This window comes from Amphiprion ocellaris, chromosome 15 (assembly GCF_022539595.1).
Source record: "Amphiprion ocellaris isolate individual 3 ecotype Okinawa chromosome 15, ASM2253959v1, whole genome shotgun sequence".
Taxonomy (NCBI): domain Eukaryota; kingdom Metazoa; phylum Chordata; class Actinopteri; family Pomacentridae; genus Amphiprion; species Amphiprion ocellaris.
In genome coordinates, this window is record NC_072780.1 from 30,989,057 (window position 1) to 31,006,500 (window position 17,444).

At 37.3% G+C, this 17,444-nt stretch overlaps 1 protein-coding gene across 1 annotated transcript; it reads left to right on the forward strand.

Annotated features, from left to right (window-relative positions):
• Positions 1-541: 541 nt before the first annotated feature.
• eif3eb (eukaryotic translation initiation factor 3, subunit E, b) lies at positions 542-16,495 on the forward strand. The gene is made up of 13 exons (XM_023270920.3): positions 542-677; positions 1,168-1,285; positions 2,765-2,882; positions 3,029-3,071; positions 3,773-3,877; positions 3,960-4,085; positions 7,864-7,988; positions 8,251-8,377; positions 8,469-8,570; positions 10,935-11,044; positions 11,303-11,405; positions 13,293-13,427; positions 16,175-16,495. The coding sequence occupies exons 1-13, from the start codon at positions 588-590 to the stop codon at positions 16,211-16,213; spliced, it is 1,341 nt and encodes a 446-aa protein (XP_023126688.1). The 5' UTR covers positions 542-587; the 3' UTR covers positions 16,214-16,495.
• Positions 16,496-17,444: the final 949 nt, after the last annotated feature.

The following is a 17,444-nucleotide window of genomic DNA, read 5'->3' on the forward strand; positions in this document are numbered from 1 at the left end:
AGACAACAAAGAGAAAAAATATGACAAAACCATTTTATAGAGAAAGCTTTTGGGTCGCATAATTTACTGTTTAATAACTTGTTGGGATTTTTTTTACATCAGATTGTGTCTATAGAATGTGACTTTAGCATTAGATAAATAAATAGCTACACAAATAAATAAATAATATAATAATATAAATATCTGTCTGAAATAAATAAATATTGCTGTGAAATAAATCGTGGAACAAATACATGTATAAATGTAGCATTGGGAAGTTAAAATCACCTGAAATAATTTAAATTATCTTTTGGAAAATTTCTTATTTAAAGTATTAATTGGGTTCATAGGGATATTTATATATTTACCTATTTACTTATGTATGTTATTTAGTATTAACAACTATTACCAAAGTTAAACAACATAAAATAGACATTTGAGTTATTAAGAAAGGTTTAAAACGCACATGTAATTTATTTCTTTAAATAAATATTGAAAAAACGGAATTCCGCGAAAGTGAAACGCTGCGGGGAAATGACGTATTGCCGTTACTAGGTTACGCATCCTCCACTGTGCATCAATAAAGTTTCAGTTTGAAGCCAGCAAAGATGGCGGAGTACGATCTCACCACCAAAATAGCACATTTTTTGGACCGGCATTTGGTTTTTCCTCTGTTGGAATTCCTGTCCGTGAAAGAGGTAAAGTCATTTTTGTGTCGCATAGCATCGAAGTATGCTCTAGCCGTTTATTAGCGGGTTTTTTTTTACGGTCCAAACATGGTAGCGAGCCTCGATACTTCCCAGCAGGCTAACCGGCTGGCAGTCACGTTAGTAGCCCGTAAACTAGCAGCTGATGCTAGCTAATAATTCACTACCTATGTGTATATTTTATTTTTTATAACTGGGGAGTTGCTGTAACAGCAATTGTAGTAACAGTCAATGAATCATGTAAACGTGTGTAGTTTTAAGGTTTAGTTAACTAACGTCTTATCAGCGTCACCGAGCGTATGTAGCTTAGCAGCTGTAGCCACCGCGCAGGATTAATAGCAGCAGTTACAACTTCCTGATGGGACTAGCGGCATTATTTATCTATTGCACTGCTGTTACTCAGTAGTTTGTGTGCAGTTATTGTACCACTTTCACGACAAGGATAACGAATGACATATATGCTATGTGTGTGTTGTCGCAGATTTATAATGAGAAGGAACTCCTCCAGGGGAAGCTGGACCTCCTCAGTGACACAAACATGGTGGATTTCGCCATGGATGTGTACAAAAACCTGTACCCGGACAAGGATATCCCACACTGTAAGAAAACCCAGATTTATCAATTTATTCTGATAAAATAAATGCAGCTTTATCACACAGGCATTTAGTTTTATTAAAGTATTCAGACTTCTAACAATACAAGTGAAAATGCCTCTTGGAGATAAACAGTGTTCTAGGGGTGCCACAGTCAACTGTTTTTTGATTGATTAATCTATCGAACTTCATGCAAATTAGTCTACTCATCTCAAAGATTAATTGACTTGAGTTACAGATTAGTCTGAGTTCGCTTTATGCTGATACACTGTATGTCATTGTGTGATGCAGCAAAGAAAATATAAACGAAGGTTTATCTTTTCAAAGGTGTAAAACTAGGATTAAACTGGCACTTTAACATGATCAAAATAAATTGAGGAAAAAAGGGCTTATTGTTTAGGGTGGTAGTGCAGCTCTAACTTTGCTTAAGCTTCTTTTTTTTAAAAAAAGGAAAAGAGTTTGTTTTTTTAGATTACACAACATGCAACATGGATATTTTACAACAACAAACCAGCTATAGCAACTTCTTTTCAACTTTTGCGTAGTCCTTCTCCCTCTTTGATAGTAGCTGTACATTTATCTGTTTGTCAGACAATGTCGTGCTTATAAAATCAGGATTTTAGGCATAACTGCTGGTTAACATGTAGCCGTAATGAGCCACGTCTCAGTAACTATTTCATCCTTGTTCTGTCTTCTGACAACAGGAACAGAAAAAAAACTAGAACATCTGGGGAACTTGACCTTTTATAAATTACATTATGTGTGAGTAGGACAGAAGACTGTGCTGAATAGCTCCTGTGTTTTCTGTTCTGTTGGTGCGTTATGCTGTGCTGCTGTGGTCAATCATCAAAGCTCTATACAGTTTACAAACCACCTTTTTATTCTATGATTATTTGAAGTACTATCATTCTTTTGAAGCCTTGAATGTTTGGAAACTTTCACACTAAACTGTCGGACTCTGCTGCTACCATCATTTTTTGGAACTGTGAAGCTATCAAATGTCTGGAGCTAAAAAAACGAGAACAAACCATGCATCAGTTAGAAATATGATTTTCAGTGTCAACGTTGGTGCAGGTGTAGAGTGTAGAAACTCCTTATTTTAATTATAATTATTCATTGGGTGTTTTAACCAATTTTCTAACTTGTGTTGTAAGTGGAAGCAGATTTCAGTCATGTATAGAGTCACATCAAGGAAGGCAAAGAAGAAAAATAATCAACTTTCTGCCATGTCGCCTCACTTCCTGTGATTTTCAAACATTGACCAACCACTCTTACAGTTTAGATCAAGGAGATCACATAACATCTTCTGGAAAGTACTTGATTACTTTACAAAAAAACATCCGAGAAATGTCTGTGAGAAAATATTTTACGTATACTTTGCTGTCAACTGCTGTTAATTCAGAGTAAATATTAAAGTGCTGGTGTTACCGGCTGACTTAACTTGAGCCTTAACTTTGTTTAATAAGAACTAACGTTCTGCTGCAGCCTTGAGGGAGAAGAGAAGTACCGTTGTGGCCCAACTGAAGCAGCTCCAGTCAGAGACGGAGCCGATTGTCAAGATGTTTGAAGACCCAGAAACCACTCGGCAGATGCAATCCACAAGGTCAGATAAGCTTGTGAACGACTCGCCTCTCTTTCAGATGCCCTTGTCATTCTTTTCTGTCGTTCTGGTGCTTGTGAAACTATTTCTGTGGACTATAAAAGAATCATCTGGCTGCTTGACATGTATTGATCTTTCATTTTTCTCAGGGATGGGAGGATGCTCTTTGACTATCTGTCAGAAAAACACAACGTAAGTTTTTAAATATTAGTGCCGTATACACGTCATGTTTCTTACTATGTGAAAGATACTTTGAATTTTAAGCTCAAAGTGTGTCATGCTTTTGTTTCCATAACAACCAGCTGCCACAGTGAGCCAGCAGGACTGTTATCCAAATCCTGTGAATCTGAAAACATCCAAAAAACACCCACTGACGTGCTCGTTACTTGATAATCAGAGAAACTGCTCGTAACTTTTTGGTTGATGTTTACTTCGTTTTACGTCGTGTAGCTAATATACAGTTAAATTAGGCTTCTTCTTGTCGCTGATTAGTCGGTATAAAACAACATTGTTCACATTATGTGTCAACAGAAGGGACTCGTTAGCTTTGTTTTGTCTAAAAGATGAAAAGATGCTGGCACATTCTCAATCAGTCTCATGCCTCGCAGCCTCTCCCAGTTAGCGTTTTTTTTTTTGTGGAGGAAAAAAAGCAAAAGCACTGGCAGTTTGAAAAACACAGAATTACTGTGGCTGTGTTTCAGGGCTGTAGACTTTGAATAACATTTCATTATAACCTTAATAATTTGCCTTTTAGCGATGTCCTTTTTACCAGTTAAAACAGAGACAGTAATAGAGAACTTCTCAGGGGAAGTCATTGTGTCCATGTAATTTTTCGATTGAAAACCTTTTTCAATGTGGTTTAAGTATATATGATCTGTGTTTTTACTCTGTAGTTTCGTCAAGAATACCTGGACACTCTGTACAGGTACGCCAAGTTCCAGTATGAGTGCGGTAACTACTCCGGGGCTGCAGAGTACCTCTACTTCTTCCGTGTGTTGGTAAGTAACCATACGTTTATACATAACCAGTAAAAGATCTGTTTTGATGGTGATATACTGAGATTGTTGCTGCTCCACTCAGGTTCCTTCAACAGACAGAAATGCTTTGAGTTCTCTGTGGGGAAAACTGGCTTCTGAGATCCTGATGCAGAACTGGGAAGCAGCCATGGAGGATCTGACCCGTCTGAGGGAGACTATCGACAACAACGTAAGAAAACAAATCTGCATGTTAGATTCTCTGACTGATAAAGTCCATGTTGTTTTCTCTAAGTCTTCGTTTAATCCACTACATACTAGACCCCAGGTCACTAACTGGTCTGGAACCAGACTTCATCCTGTATGGATCTATAATTAATAAATTATATGGGGATTTTAAATTTGGCCGGGCTGCTTCTATTTTAACCGGTGCAGTTTTTCTAGTGTTGACGGCGTTTATCAGATCAGAGGCTGAACTATGAAGACAGTTTAACATAGTCAGACTTTCTTTGTGTGACAAAAACTAAAACCTCAGTCAGAGTTAACAGGTATGAAGGTGGTTTTCAGCTTTCTTTGTTCACTCACACTTTCTGCTTCAAACTTGTCCAACAAACAGGAGCGTTTAACGATCATTTGACTCGTTTTCTGCACAAAATGAACCCATGGTGTTCCACTGCTTCAGTCAACAGGTTGTTTTAATGGAGAACAATGAGAAATATAAAACATTCTGATGATAAAAAGCTGGTATTGGAAATGATATAAGAAAGGAATGCTGGTAGAAAACTGTTAAACGTGTGTTAATGTATTTATTTAATCGATCAATGCAGCTGATTATTGAAAAACAGACAGCTGCACAATAAAACTATCAAACTTAATTTATTCAAACATGATATTGTATTGAAGTGAATGTAGGTCTGATACTGTCTCATAATGAAGGAAATCATTTTAATTTGGGGCCAAATCAAAGTGAAACTAAAGTTACTGATTGAATATTCTCTGTAATCAATACTAAACTGATCAGTTTTCTTATTTGTGTTCTATCAGCTGCAGCAGCAGCAGCAGCAGTTTAAACGGGCCAAACATAAAAACAGATTTATGGGATTTCTGCATCACTAAATACATGTGGGATTCCCATGGCTTTAGTTTTAGTTGAATACACCTGTACTATACTATATGTACAATACCCCTGTACTATATTATATACACTATATTGCCAACAGTATTCACTCACCCATCCAAATAATCAGAATCAGGTGTTCCAATAACTTCCATGGCCACAGGTGTATAAAATCAAACACCTAGGCTGCAGACTGCTGTTACAAACATTTGTGAAAGAATGGGTCGCTCTCAGGAGCTCAGTGAATTCCAGTGTGAAACTGTGATAGGATGCCACCTGTGCAACAAATCCAGTCGTGACATTTCCTCACTCCTAAATATTCCACAGTCAACTGTCAGCTGTATTATAAGAAAGTGGAAGTGTGTGGGAACGACAGCAACTCAGCCACCAAGTGGTAGGACACGTAAACTGATGGAGCGGGGTCAGTGGATGCTGAGGAGCATAGTGCCAAGAGGTGGCCAACTTTCTGCAGAGTCAATCACTACAGACCTTCAAACTTCATGTGGCCTTCAGATTAGCTCAAGAACAGTGCTTCAGCAGAGAGCTTCATGGAATGGGTTTCCATGGCTGACCAGCTACATCCAAGCCATACATCACCAAGTGCAATGCAAAGCGTGGGATGCAGTGGTGTAAAGCAGCCACCACTGGACTCTAGAGCAGTGGAGACGCCTTCTCTGGAGTGACCAATCACGCTTCTCCATCTGGCAATCTGATGGACCAGTCTGGGTTTGGTGGTTGCCAGTAGAACCATACTTGTTGGACTACATTGTGCCAAGTGTAAAGTTTGGTGGAGGGGGGATTATGGTGTGGGCTTGTTTTTCAGGAGCTGGGCTTGGCCCCTTAGTTCCAGTGAAAGGAACTCTGAATGCTTCAGCATACCAAGACATTTTGGACAATTCCATGCTCCCAACTTTGTGGGAACAGTTTGGAGCTGGTGCTTCCTCTTCCAACATGACTGTGCACCAGTGCACAAAGCAAGGTCCATAAAGACATGGATGACAGAGTCTGGTGTGGATGAACTTGACTGGCCTGCACAGAGTCCTGACCTCAACCCCATAGAACACCTTTGGGATGAATTAGAGCAGAGACTGAGAGCCAGACCTTCTGGTCCAACATCACTGTGTGACCTCACAAATGTGCTTCTGGAAGAATGGTCAAAAATTCCCATAAACACACTCCTAAACCTTGTGGACAGCCTTCCCAGAAGAGTTGAAGCTGTTATAGCTGCAAAGGGTGGACCGATGTCATATTGAACCCTATGGATTAGGAATGGGATGTTACTTAGGTTCATATGCGAGTCAAGGCAGGTGAGCGAATACTTTTGGCAATATAGTGTATGTACAATACCACTGTATTGCTCTTGCTTTTTTAAAATTTTAGGTAAAGCTTGAAGACTTCGACTAAGATGCAGGCAGCAATAACTAGCTTCCCGACTGTTCTTGAGCACAGCATTAGCAACCTGCACATCATCATCATCTTGGCAACTTGCACAAGAAAAAGCAACATTCCGGGTCTTGTTTTAGCCTCTAATTCTGGTACTTTTCAGGTTTTTACATCACATTAGTCCAGAAATGCAAATAGTGACATTACAGATTTTGAATCTGTGACACACACAGTGATTTAAACATCAGGTTCTGCTCACTTGTCCTGAGTTTGGCGTCTCAGAGATTGAAATGTTTCCCCAGAAAGTTGAATTTTGGAATAAATGCATCATGTCTATTAAATCTTAAGACCAGTTGAAAAATAGCTAGAATTTACCTTTTGCACATTTGGATCTTAATGAGGTTTTAAGTAGAGCTACAATATGCAAAAACAAGAAGGGGGAGTGAGACAAAAAGCACTTTGAAAAAGTAATTTATTGAAAACAAGAAGTAAATTTGTTGAATATTTGTGTTTCTTCGCTGTTTGCAGCGGTTTTGCATTTTGCAGACGATCCCTGTTCACTCGTCTCACAGCCGGCTGCTCATAGACACCAATGTTATTTCTGCAGCTTCAAAGACAGCTACTTTTGATTTAACTGGGCATGTAACATATTGTCTACCTTACAACGATGGAAAAGAGACATCATTTATGTTTAGACAACACATATTTAATGAGTTATTGATGCTAGAAGCCCGAATTTGTGAATGTCTATCCGACTTTACCAAACTGTTTTGTTTCCTGACGTCTCCGTAATTCGCTGGATTCATGCTGTCATTTGCGAGCATTTCACCACAAATAACATAATTCTGTCTTGTCCTTTAATAAAACCAAATTTAAGGTAACTCTCGAGGTATAGCCGGAGTTTTTAGGTACTGATGAATCTTCACCCGTTTTGCATTTTTCAGACACCGTTTCCGTCAGTAATTTTCTAACTGCACACAAACTAATGAATCGAGATGAACTGGAGCCAACCTGAAGAAAGCGTGGAGAGAAGTTGAAAGATCAAGGAGGTGTGGCCATCGAAGCAGCAAAGGATTTTTGAAGAAAGACCAAATAAATGTGTTTTAAAATGTTTTATAGGTAGACTTGTGATGTTACAGTGAGTCTGTTACTCTGATTTTATCCAGAATGTAAAAATCTATTTTTTATAACATCACAGCCTCAGAGCAGACAAAGCTTCGCCACCCCCCTCAGATCTCTGGCGCCAGCCCTGGGGGGGCGCGGACCCCAGGTTGGGAACCACTGCTATATATGTACAGTACACCGCAGATGTCCGCCCGTGTTCCACCAGGACGGTTATTTCTGTTGCACTCCCACTTTTGATGCTCTTAACACGCATGCCAAGCGCGGAATCCGATTACTCGATTAATCTCCAGAATAATCATTAGAAAACTCGATTACTAAAATAATCGATAGCTGCAGCCCTGGTCCTTCCTGTGTTTTATACGTTCCACATCCTCTCTCCTTCCAGTCGGTGAGCTCTCCTCTCCAGTCGCTCCAGCAGAGGACCTGGCTCATCCACTGGTCCCTCTTCGTGTTTTTTAACCATCCCAAAGGCCGGGACAACATCATCGAGCTCTTCCTCTACCAGCCTCAGTGAGCTACCCTCATCTCCACGACACAATACAAAGAATGTCTTACTGCCATCCAGAGGTTGTATTGAATTCTTTCTTGGCTGAAGAACACGACTCGTTTCTTTTGACTTTTTCAACCATTGAACCTTCTATTGAAAGGCCTCTATAGCTGGAAGGCCGCCTCGCTGTTGTATTATTCTCTTCCCCTGAATGTCATATTCAATGCGTTGTATTTCTTGAAATGAAAGTGCGGATGACACCCAGTTTTCGTTTGTGTTTTTCAGGTACCTGAATGCCATCCAGACAATGTGCCCACACATCCTGCGATACCTTACAACCGCAGTCATCACCAATAAAGACGTACGGAAGCGTCGGCAAGTGCTCAAGGACTTGGTGAAAGTCATTCAACAGGTACGACCAAAACAAGTTAATAGGACTTTTTTTTTTTTTTTGTCTAATGTTCCTCAATCATGAATCACAGCTTCTTCCTTTGGTCTCGTAGGAGTCGTACACTTACAAGGACCCCATCACAGAGTTCGTCGAGTGTCTCTACGTCAACTTTGACTTCGACAGTGCCCAAAAGAAGCTGAGGGAGTGCGAGTCGGTAAGGAAGTTTCTCCCAGAGTTTTCGTCTGTTTGTCACGGTGCCACAGGCCTAAATCACCCCCATAGAAGTGAGCCGTCTCCTGGGACTGATGGCTAATGCGAAGCTCCCCCTCTGCCGTGGTGTTCTGATCTCCTGAGTCCCAGGCATTTAACTTTGCAGCTATTCAGCCACCAGCAAATCCATGTCTGCCCTGATTTGCCGGCTCTTGCTTTTATTCAGTTTGACTTTCAAAGCAGAACAGCTGTCAGATTTGGGACTCGGTTGCCTCCTCTTCAGAAACTCTCGACTTCGGTTTTGTAGTCGTGCTTGGGGACCACTTTGCGCGCTCTCCAAGCACTCTCATCAATTGGCTTTTAACCCCTCTTGTATAAATTATGCAGCGCCTGCAAAGTCCTCAACTATGCTGTCAGACATGGAGTGTGAGCACGATGACGGACGAATGAAGAAAGTTCATTAAATTGGTCTGTTGTCATGGATCCTGCAGGGTTTTAACGATCGGGGGTTAAAAGTTACTTGTTTTTCCAAATTTTCCTCCAGAGACCCACAACTTGTCTTAATTACTGCGTAAACATCATCGCACAGAGTGTTTGTTTTGTTGTTTGTGGTTTGTTTTCGAGTAAAAGTTGTGAGTATAGAACTTTTTGTGCCTTGATTGGCAGTTTCAGCCTTTGGTGCAGAATCAGACAGCTTTGATTATAACATTAACTTAAGTCATTGTTTGTAATTTTTTTATACTTTATTAGTGTTTATCTGCATATAAAAAGCCAATATGATTTTCATTTAAATCATTTATCATGCAAAAATATGATGTAAACTGCTATTAACTGACTGTGTTTACTAGAATATATGCCTCATATTTGGAAGAATACAATAATTGATAATTCTAGGAACATTTAATCCTGATTTTTATGTCTTTTACACTACATGATGGCTTGTGAATAATCCTTATGTATAACTGTAATGCAGAAATCTATTTTTTACATAATTTGCCATCTTTCCTCTAAGTTTAACATCATTGTACATACTGATTTTCATCTAAATATAAATTTTTATTAAGTTGTATGCCATTTTGGGCATCTAACTATAACAGAAATGTCATTGTTTGTAGTTTTTTGTACTTTATTAGTTTGTCTGCATAGAAAAACTAATATGATTTTAGTTTGAAGCATTTGCATGCAAAAATCTGATCTTAAGCTACTTTTAACTCATCTATTTTAAGAGCGATTGGTCCTGATTTTTACGTCTTTTCTATATATGAAGGCTGGTGAATAATCATGTATGTATAACCCAAATACAGAACTCTATTTCTGGATAATTTACCATCTTTCCTCTCAGTTTAACATCATTGTAAACACTGGTTTTCATATAAGTATACTTTTTTATGAAGTTGTATTTAATTTTGGATATCTAGCTATAACAGAAATGTCCCTTGTTTGTAGTTTTTTATGCTTTATTAGTGTTTATCTGCATAGAAAAACACATATTTCTTTAAATTTGAATCATTTATCAAACAAAAATATGATAAGCTACTTTTAACTGACTCATTTTAAGAGCGATTAGTCCTGATTTTATTGTCTTTTCTATATGTGATGGCTCCTGAGTAATCTGTATGCATAACTCTAACACAGAACTCTATTTTTATATAATTTTCCATCTTTCCTCTCAGTTTAACATCATTGTAAACATTGAATTTCATATAAATATACATTTTTCTTAATTTGTATGCAATTGTGAACCTCTAACTACAACAATGTTTCTAGTTTTTTTTGTACTTTATTAAAGTTTATCTACATCGAAAAAGTAATATATTTCTTTAATTTTATATATAAATAATTTATGCAAAAATATGATAAGCTACTTTTAACCATGTTTACTGGAAATTTGCCTCATATTTGGCAGAAGGCAAATAACTGCTAATTCTAGAAACATTTTGTCCATATGTGATGTATAGCCCTAATACAGAACTCTATTTTAAGATAATTTGCTGTCTCTCCTTAGTTTAACGTCATTGTGACCACTGATTTTCATATAAATATACATTTTATTCAGTTATGTGCAATTTTGGTCCTCTAACTGTAACAGAAATCTCCCTTGTTTGTAGCTTTGGTATTTTATTAGCGTTAACCTGCATAGAAAAACACATAGTTCTTTCAATTTCAATAATTTATCATGCAAAAGTATGCTAAATTACTATGAACTCAGTGTTTACTGGAAATGTGCCTCATATTAGGAAGAGGGAAAACTGTACTTGCTCATTTTAGAGCGTTTAGTCCTGATTATTCTTGTCTTTTCTGTATATGATCACTTGTGACGGATCTTTATGTGTAAACTTATTGTAAAATGTTAATTTTTTGTCTTCAGGTACTTGTGAATGACTTCTTTTTAGTGGCTTGTCTCGAGGACTTCATTGAAAACGCCCGTCTCTTCATCTTTGAGACCTTTTGTCGGATCCATCAGTGCATCAGCATCAGGTACATCGGCTTTGAAACGGATACAAAACACTGAGCAGTGTCTTTATTTTTAAAATTCAGCTGCTTTTAGAACAAATAAAAACTCAAAAAAGCTCACATGTTTTAGATGTTCCTCGTGTCCCAGTTTTTTGAAGAATATTCACCGATGTGTAAAAAAAAAAAAAAAAAAAAAGCAAACTTTGAAGTGTTGGGATTCCCCCTGAAGGATATTTACTTGAACGAAATGCCCCCTACTACTGCCTCACTCTCTCCACGCAGCATGCTGGCAGACAAGCTCAACATGACTCCTGAGGAGGCGGAGAGGTGGATCGTCAACCTCATCCGTAACGCCAGACTCGACGCCAAGATCGACTCCAAGCTGGTGAGTTTCAACGATGATCCACACTGAGCCTTTTTGGAAAAAATGCTAATTTGAGCAGGAACACAGCTGAGGTCAGTGAATTTATTAACGGAAAATAGCACAGAGGACCTGTCAGGATTAAACAGATTTTACTAGTTGGGATGCTATTAACATTTCTGTATCATTTTAAACTCAACGCAAGTCTGCTTCAAGTCTTGGAAAATGATTCACAGAAGGTTTTATTGACATTTCGGCTCCAATATTGGCCCAAAAGCATCACAACAAAGACAAGAAAGTTGCTAAAAGACGCTAAATCTCATTCACTTTGTGCGACAATTTCACATTTATGATGAAATGAATTGTCAAAAAAAAAAACTTTACCTGCGTTGAAACACCAAATTGCAGCTTCACCCTTTGTGTTTCCACTGTAGTGCAGAATCAGACAGCTTTGATTTTAACTTCAACTTATGTGCACCAAAACGGCGACAGATTCCAGTTCTTTGACCTCGTAGGAAGTCAAACAATGGAGGTTTGTTATGTTTGCCTGTATGAGGAATTTTACGCTGTTGATGGTGACATTAAAGAGGAAACTGCTACCTGATGAGGACATAAAGAGGGCAGAAAAATTATGCTTGCTCTCCATTTTTGAATTAAACTGATCAGCATTTTCTTGTCTCAGTTTGACCATCCAGTCCCACACAGCAGTTTTTTTTTCTTTTTAGACCCGACCAACATTTTATTTGAAGTTCCTATATGACACAAGTCTGGGTCAAGTTGTGTAAAGTGATTTACAGAAGACTTTATCCATATTTCGGCTCCAATAATGGACCAAAAACATCACAAAAAAGACAAAGTAATTAATAAGTAGTAAGTAAGTAAGTAATAAATCTCTTTCTTTTTCACTTTGTGCTACTATTTGCAATCTCTAACGAACTGAAATGTCAATGAAAATAAACTTCAGCTGTGCTGAAAACTGTTTGAGACCAACCAATAATTTGGGTTTTGGCAAAATGCTAACAGGATCTGAAGTTTAGTTTGTTGCTTCCAGTTGTTTAGGACTATTTCCTCTGAGTTTATTAAATACCTGCAGGATCCATGTGAGTGTCTTTAAGGAGGTTTAGAACTTTTTCAGACTTTGTGTTTCCATTTGTGGTGCAGAATCAGACAGCTTTGATTTTAACTTCAACTTATGTGCACCAAAACACTGACAAATTCCAGTTCTTTGACCTTGTGGGAAGTAGAACAGTGGAGGTTTGTTATGTTTGCCTGCATGAAGAATTTTATGCTGTTGATGACGACGTTTAACTGGATTTGATTTTTGATGATAATTTTACTATTTTAGACCCTACTTATGTTTCTGTGTCACAACACAAGTCTGTTTCAAGTTTTGGAAAAGACTTTTCCCACATTTAAGCTCCAATATTGTCCCAAAAACATGACTTCAAAGACAAAAAAGTTGCTAAAAGTCACAAAAATATTTTTCTTACTTTGTGCTACAAATTCACAACTCTATCAAACTGAAATGGCCATAAAAATAAACTACCTTCATTGAAAACAGTTCATTGAGACCAACCAATAATTTGGGTTTTAACAAAACGTTAACAGGAGCTTAGATTTAGTTTGTTGCTTCCAGTTGTTTAGGATTATTTCCTCTGAGTTTATTAAATAACTGCAGGATCCATCTAAGCGTCTCCAAGCTGGTGAGTTTCAACGTTTGCTGATCCACATGAGCTTCGAGCTGCTGAGCCTTTTTTTTTTTTTTTTTTTTAATAGCCCCGACTGCTAATTTGAGCAGGAACAGCTTAGGTCAGTGAATTTATTAACTGGAAACATCACAGCGGACCTGTCAGGATTAAGCAGGCGATGCAAGAGAAACATTTTAATTCTGTGACTTTGTTTTATTTTCAGGGTCACGTTGTGATGGGAAACAACGCCGTGTCGCCGTACCAGCAGGTGATCGAGAAAACCAAGAGCCTGTCGTTCCGCAGCCAGATGTTGGCGATGAACATTGAGAAGAGGGTCGCCCATAGCAACAGGAACGAGGTAAACAGAGGGCTGAACTTTGTAGAGGAAGGTTAACGTTTCACCTTTTTAGTCTGTTTATTATTCAGGGAGGAATATATTGGTGCAGGAGTTTTGTCTTTTGATTTTATGCGTTTCTTTTTGGTTGTTAGGCCAAAAACTCACTGTTTCACCAACAACTAGTCAACATAGTGACTGTTAGTCCAGCTGTGACATTTTTCTGTCATCATTTTATACAGAACTAAATTGTAAATTTCCTCAGTAATATTAATAAAGTTTATCTTGTCTTAAAGGGCTACAGCTGTGCTCATAAGTTTACATACCATGGCAAAATTTGTGAAATACTGTCCTTTTTTTTTTTTTTTTTTTTAAACGTTTGATCATGGAAAAGTTTTTTCTTTCATTAAAGATTAAATTTATTATCACACAGTTGTATTTGCTATGATCATTCATATTTTCATGAAAGAATGTTACATATTTTACTAATTCTGCCAGAACTTATGAGCACAACTGTACATGTTGATGTAGTGTTGCGTGATCAAATGATACCAATATGTATCGGCTATAGACACTTTTTTAGCTAGCTTTGGGCTGCATACCATTTTTGAAAAGTCTTAGCTTGATGGAATGTTTAATTTCCAGCGATATTGTTAAATATTGATCACTTTTAATTACTTATTTTTTTTGAAGACCAGCAGAAAAACCTCAAACTGGTTTTGTTTGAATTTAACACAAGGTTTCTGCAGGGCATTAAAAAGCATTCATAGTCATTAAGTTGATTTTGGGAAGGCCTTAAATGGCATTAAAAATCATCTCAGTGGCATTAAAAATTCTTTCTGCAATTTTCAAGAAAATATTTGACAATAATAATATATAATTGTAGAGTGCGATTCATGAGATATGTGCATCTGCGTAAACATGCTGAAGCATTGTGCTACTTGTTCCGGCAGGTCGGGTATAATGGCCAAAAACTGCATATTTTTAAAGTGGCCAGCAGGCTGGACCAGGTGGAGGAGAGCTGGGAAATGGGGAAACGCAAATTCCAGCAAAAATGGGTGGTTTCTGGATTCAGAAATCGTGAAATGTAGGGACAGTTTTCATATAAAAATCATCTTCTCCAAAAAAACACAAACCCGTGCAATTTGTTGAGTTTAATTAAAATTTCTACAGGATAGCATTAAAATGGCATTAAAAAGCATTAAATTTGACTGGTTGATATCTACTGAAACCCTGTAACTGCCTTGCTTTGAATTTACCACTTCAACAGGAAAGAATATATATGTATTTATATATATGTATATATAGATAGATACTTACTTAGACTATAGATAGATAGATACTTAGATAGATACTTTAGTAATCCCGAGGGAAATTCAAGAGGGCTGCTTTTTCAACATAAGACAGACTATTTATGAGCCAGGAAGGGAGTTGTCATGATCTGCTTTGATGCCAGTTTGCATCTGATGCATGTAAGTGAAACTATTGAGCAGTTTTCTTACTGCCATTGATGAAGAGCCTCTCACTGATGTGTGTTGCTATTGTTTTATTGTCCATTCCTACAATAGCAGTAAGAAAATCAATCAAAAGAGTCTTCGATAGCTTCACCTAAATGTACCAAGTAAAAACTGACATAAAAAACACATAAAATGTTCGATAGCATAAAAAACCCTGAGCCACTCCATATCTCTTGATAATTGATGCCCTTCACCCTCCATTGATCTTCCTGTGCAGGTCTGCCGAGGTGCGCTAGTCTGTGCTCACCTCGTCAAACTAGATGCACGTTCAACACCTATTAGTTATGTGCAGCTAACCAGATCAGTCCTCCATCTTAATAAATGAGTCAAAACTGTAAATTCAAGACATAAAAGCTGCATGTGTCGAACCACCAGTCAAATCTGGTACAAAAACAGCTTGAAAAGCTTGGTGACTTTTCCCTAAAATCTGGTTTTAAAATGTTTTTACACGACACCATTAGCTGGATGGTTTTTGGTTCAGCAGTTACAAAGCAGACCATTTTTTAAGGTCGTACCACCAACTTTTTTTGGTCGATTTGAAATGACTCCCATAGATTTTTATTCAAGGATTCTTTAAGTGGTAAGTCTCAACTTTTTAAAGTCTCTGGCTTTGGCCTCTCGTCTCGTCTGTTGGTGGTTGCCCTTGTGAGATGAGTTTAAAAGACTAAAGTGGTTAAATTCAAAGCAAGTTGCATAAAACTGAACCTTTTTTCTTCAGTTTTTTATTGAAGAAATCCTCCAAAATGGTCAGTTATTGATATTGGTTGAAATTATACATTGTACTGTGATAAATGTTTAGGTTTGCAGTTAAAGACAAGTATAGAAATATTCACCTTTCTTATTGTACAATTTTCCTGAGTCCCACTGCATTTTGATTGACATATGTGCAGGAAAAACATGTTATTTTTTTTGATAATCTATCTTTCACCCAAGTTTGGCATAATTATGGCCACGATTTTCTTATCTATTTGCATTTTTATTAAGTTTTATGCAATTTTGGACCCCTAACTAGAACAGAAACTCATCTTGTTTGTAGTTTTTCATGCTGAATGAGTTTATTTACACAGTAGGGTTTTAATTTGACTCATTTATAATGCAACAAAATGGGAAATTAATGGTTCATAACTTCATCAGAGCATGTTTTTTGATCTTGCCCGCCCTTCTGAGAGATGCTTTCAATTTGAAGATTTCTGATTTGGAACAAATTGCTTCAGTATTTCTTCTCTTTGTTGTTGTTTTTGTTTTTTATCTCAGACTCCAAACTGGGCTGCTCAGGACTCGGGCTTCTACTGAGATGGGAACGGGATTCAGGCGACTCCTGGGATGTTATTTAGGCTTTTTACTGTATTTACGGATTTATCAGTTTGTCCAACATTGTCATAAAACTCCTAATTTGCTAAATAAATGCCATCCGAGAGCTGTAGCAGCGCTCGATGAAGCAACTCGACGTATCATTGACATCATCGTAACCTGTGTAAAACTGATCTGTAGTTAGATTTTTAACTTATTTATCAAGGCTTCCTAATGCAAAATGTCATTAGTTTACATTAAATGTTTGTTGCACACTTTAAAGAAGTCTGTTTGTTCTTCTTGTGGCCACTAGATGGCAGAGTTGGTTCATTTTTGTTTCCTGGATGTTGGACCTGAGAAATGAATGAAACTGAAAAAACATTTTGAAATTGGATTTTTCTGCAACCAGACAAGAGGATTCTGTTAAATGTAAAGAAAACACCTGTTGTTCAGACACACTACTGTTCAGAAGTTTGGGGTCACTTAGAAATGTCTTTAATTAATACAGAGCAACTTTAACTCATTTAGAGCAACTTTAACGAATATGGAGCAACTTTAAATAATGTAGAGCAACTTTAATTCACTTTTGAGCAACTTTATCTAATATAGAGCAACTTTAAGTCATTCTTGAGCAACTTTAATTCATTTTTGAGCAACTTTAGCTAATATAGAGCAACTTTAACTCATTTAGAGCAACTTTACCTCATTCTTGAGCAGCTTTCACTCATGTTCGAGCAACTTTAGCTAATATAGAGCAACTTTAACGAATATAGAGCAACTTTAAATAATGTAGAGCAACTTTAACTCACTTTTGAGCAACTATCTAATATAGAGCAACTTTAGCTAATATAGAGCAACTTTAACTCGTTTTTGAGCAACTGTAACTACTATGGAGCAACGTTAAATAATATGGAGCAACTTTAATGTAGAACAACTTTAACTCATTTAGAGCAACTTTAACGAATATAGAGCAACTTTAAATAATGTAGAGCAACTTTAACTCACTTTTGAGCAACTTTGTCTAATACAGAGCAACTTTAGCTAATATAGAACAACTTTAACTCGTTTTTGAGCAACTGTAACTACTATGGAGCGATGTTAAATATGGAGCAACTTTAACTAATGTAGAACAACTTGAACTCGTTTTTGAGCGACTTTAAATAATATAGAACAACTTTAACTCATTTAGAGCAACTTTAATACAGAGTAACTTTAATATAGAGCAACTTTAACT

Coding starts and splice junctions, on each gene's coding strand:
- eif3eb (XM_023270920.3), top strand. CDS start 588: ATGGCGGAGTACGATCTCACCACCAAAATAGCACATTTTTTGGACCGG. Junction 1,286..2,764: donor GGACAAGGATATCCCACACT/GTAAGAAAACCC, acceptor GTTCTGCTGCAG/CCTTGAGGGAGAAGAGAAGT. Junction 8,378..8,468: donor TGGTGAAAGTCATTCAACAG/GTACGACCAAAA, acceptor TTGGTCTCGTAG/GAGTCGTACACTTACAAGGA.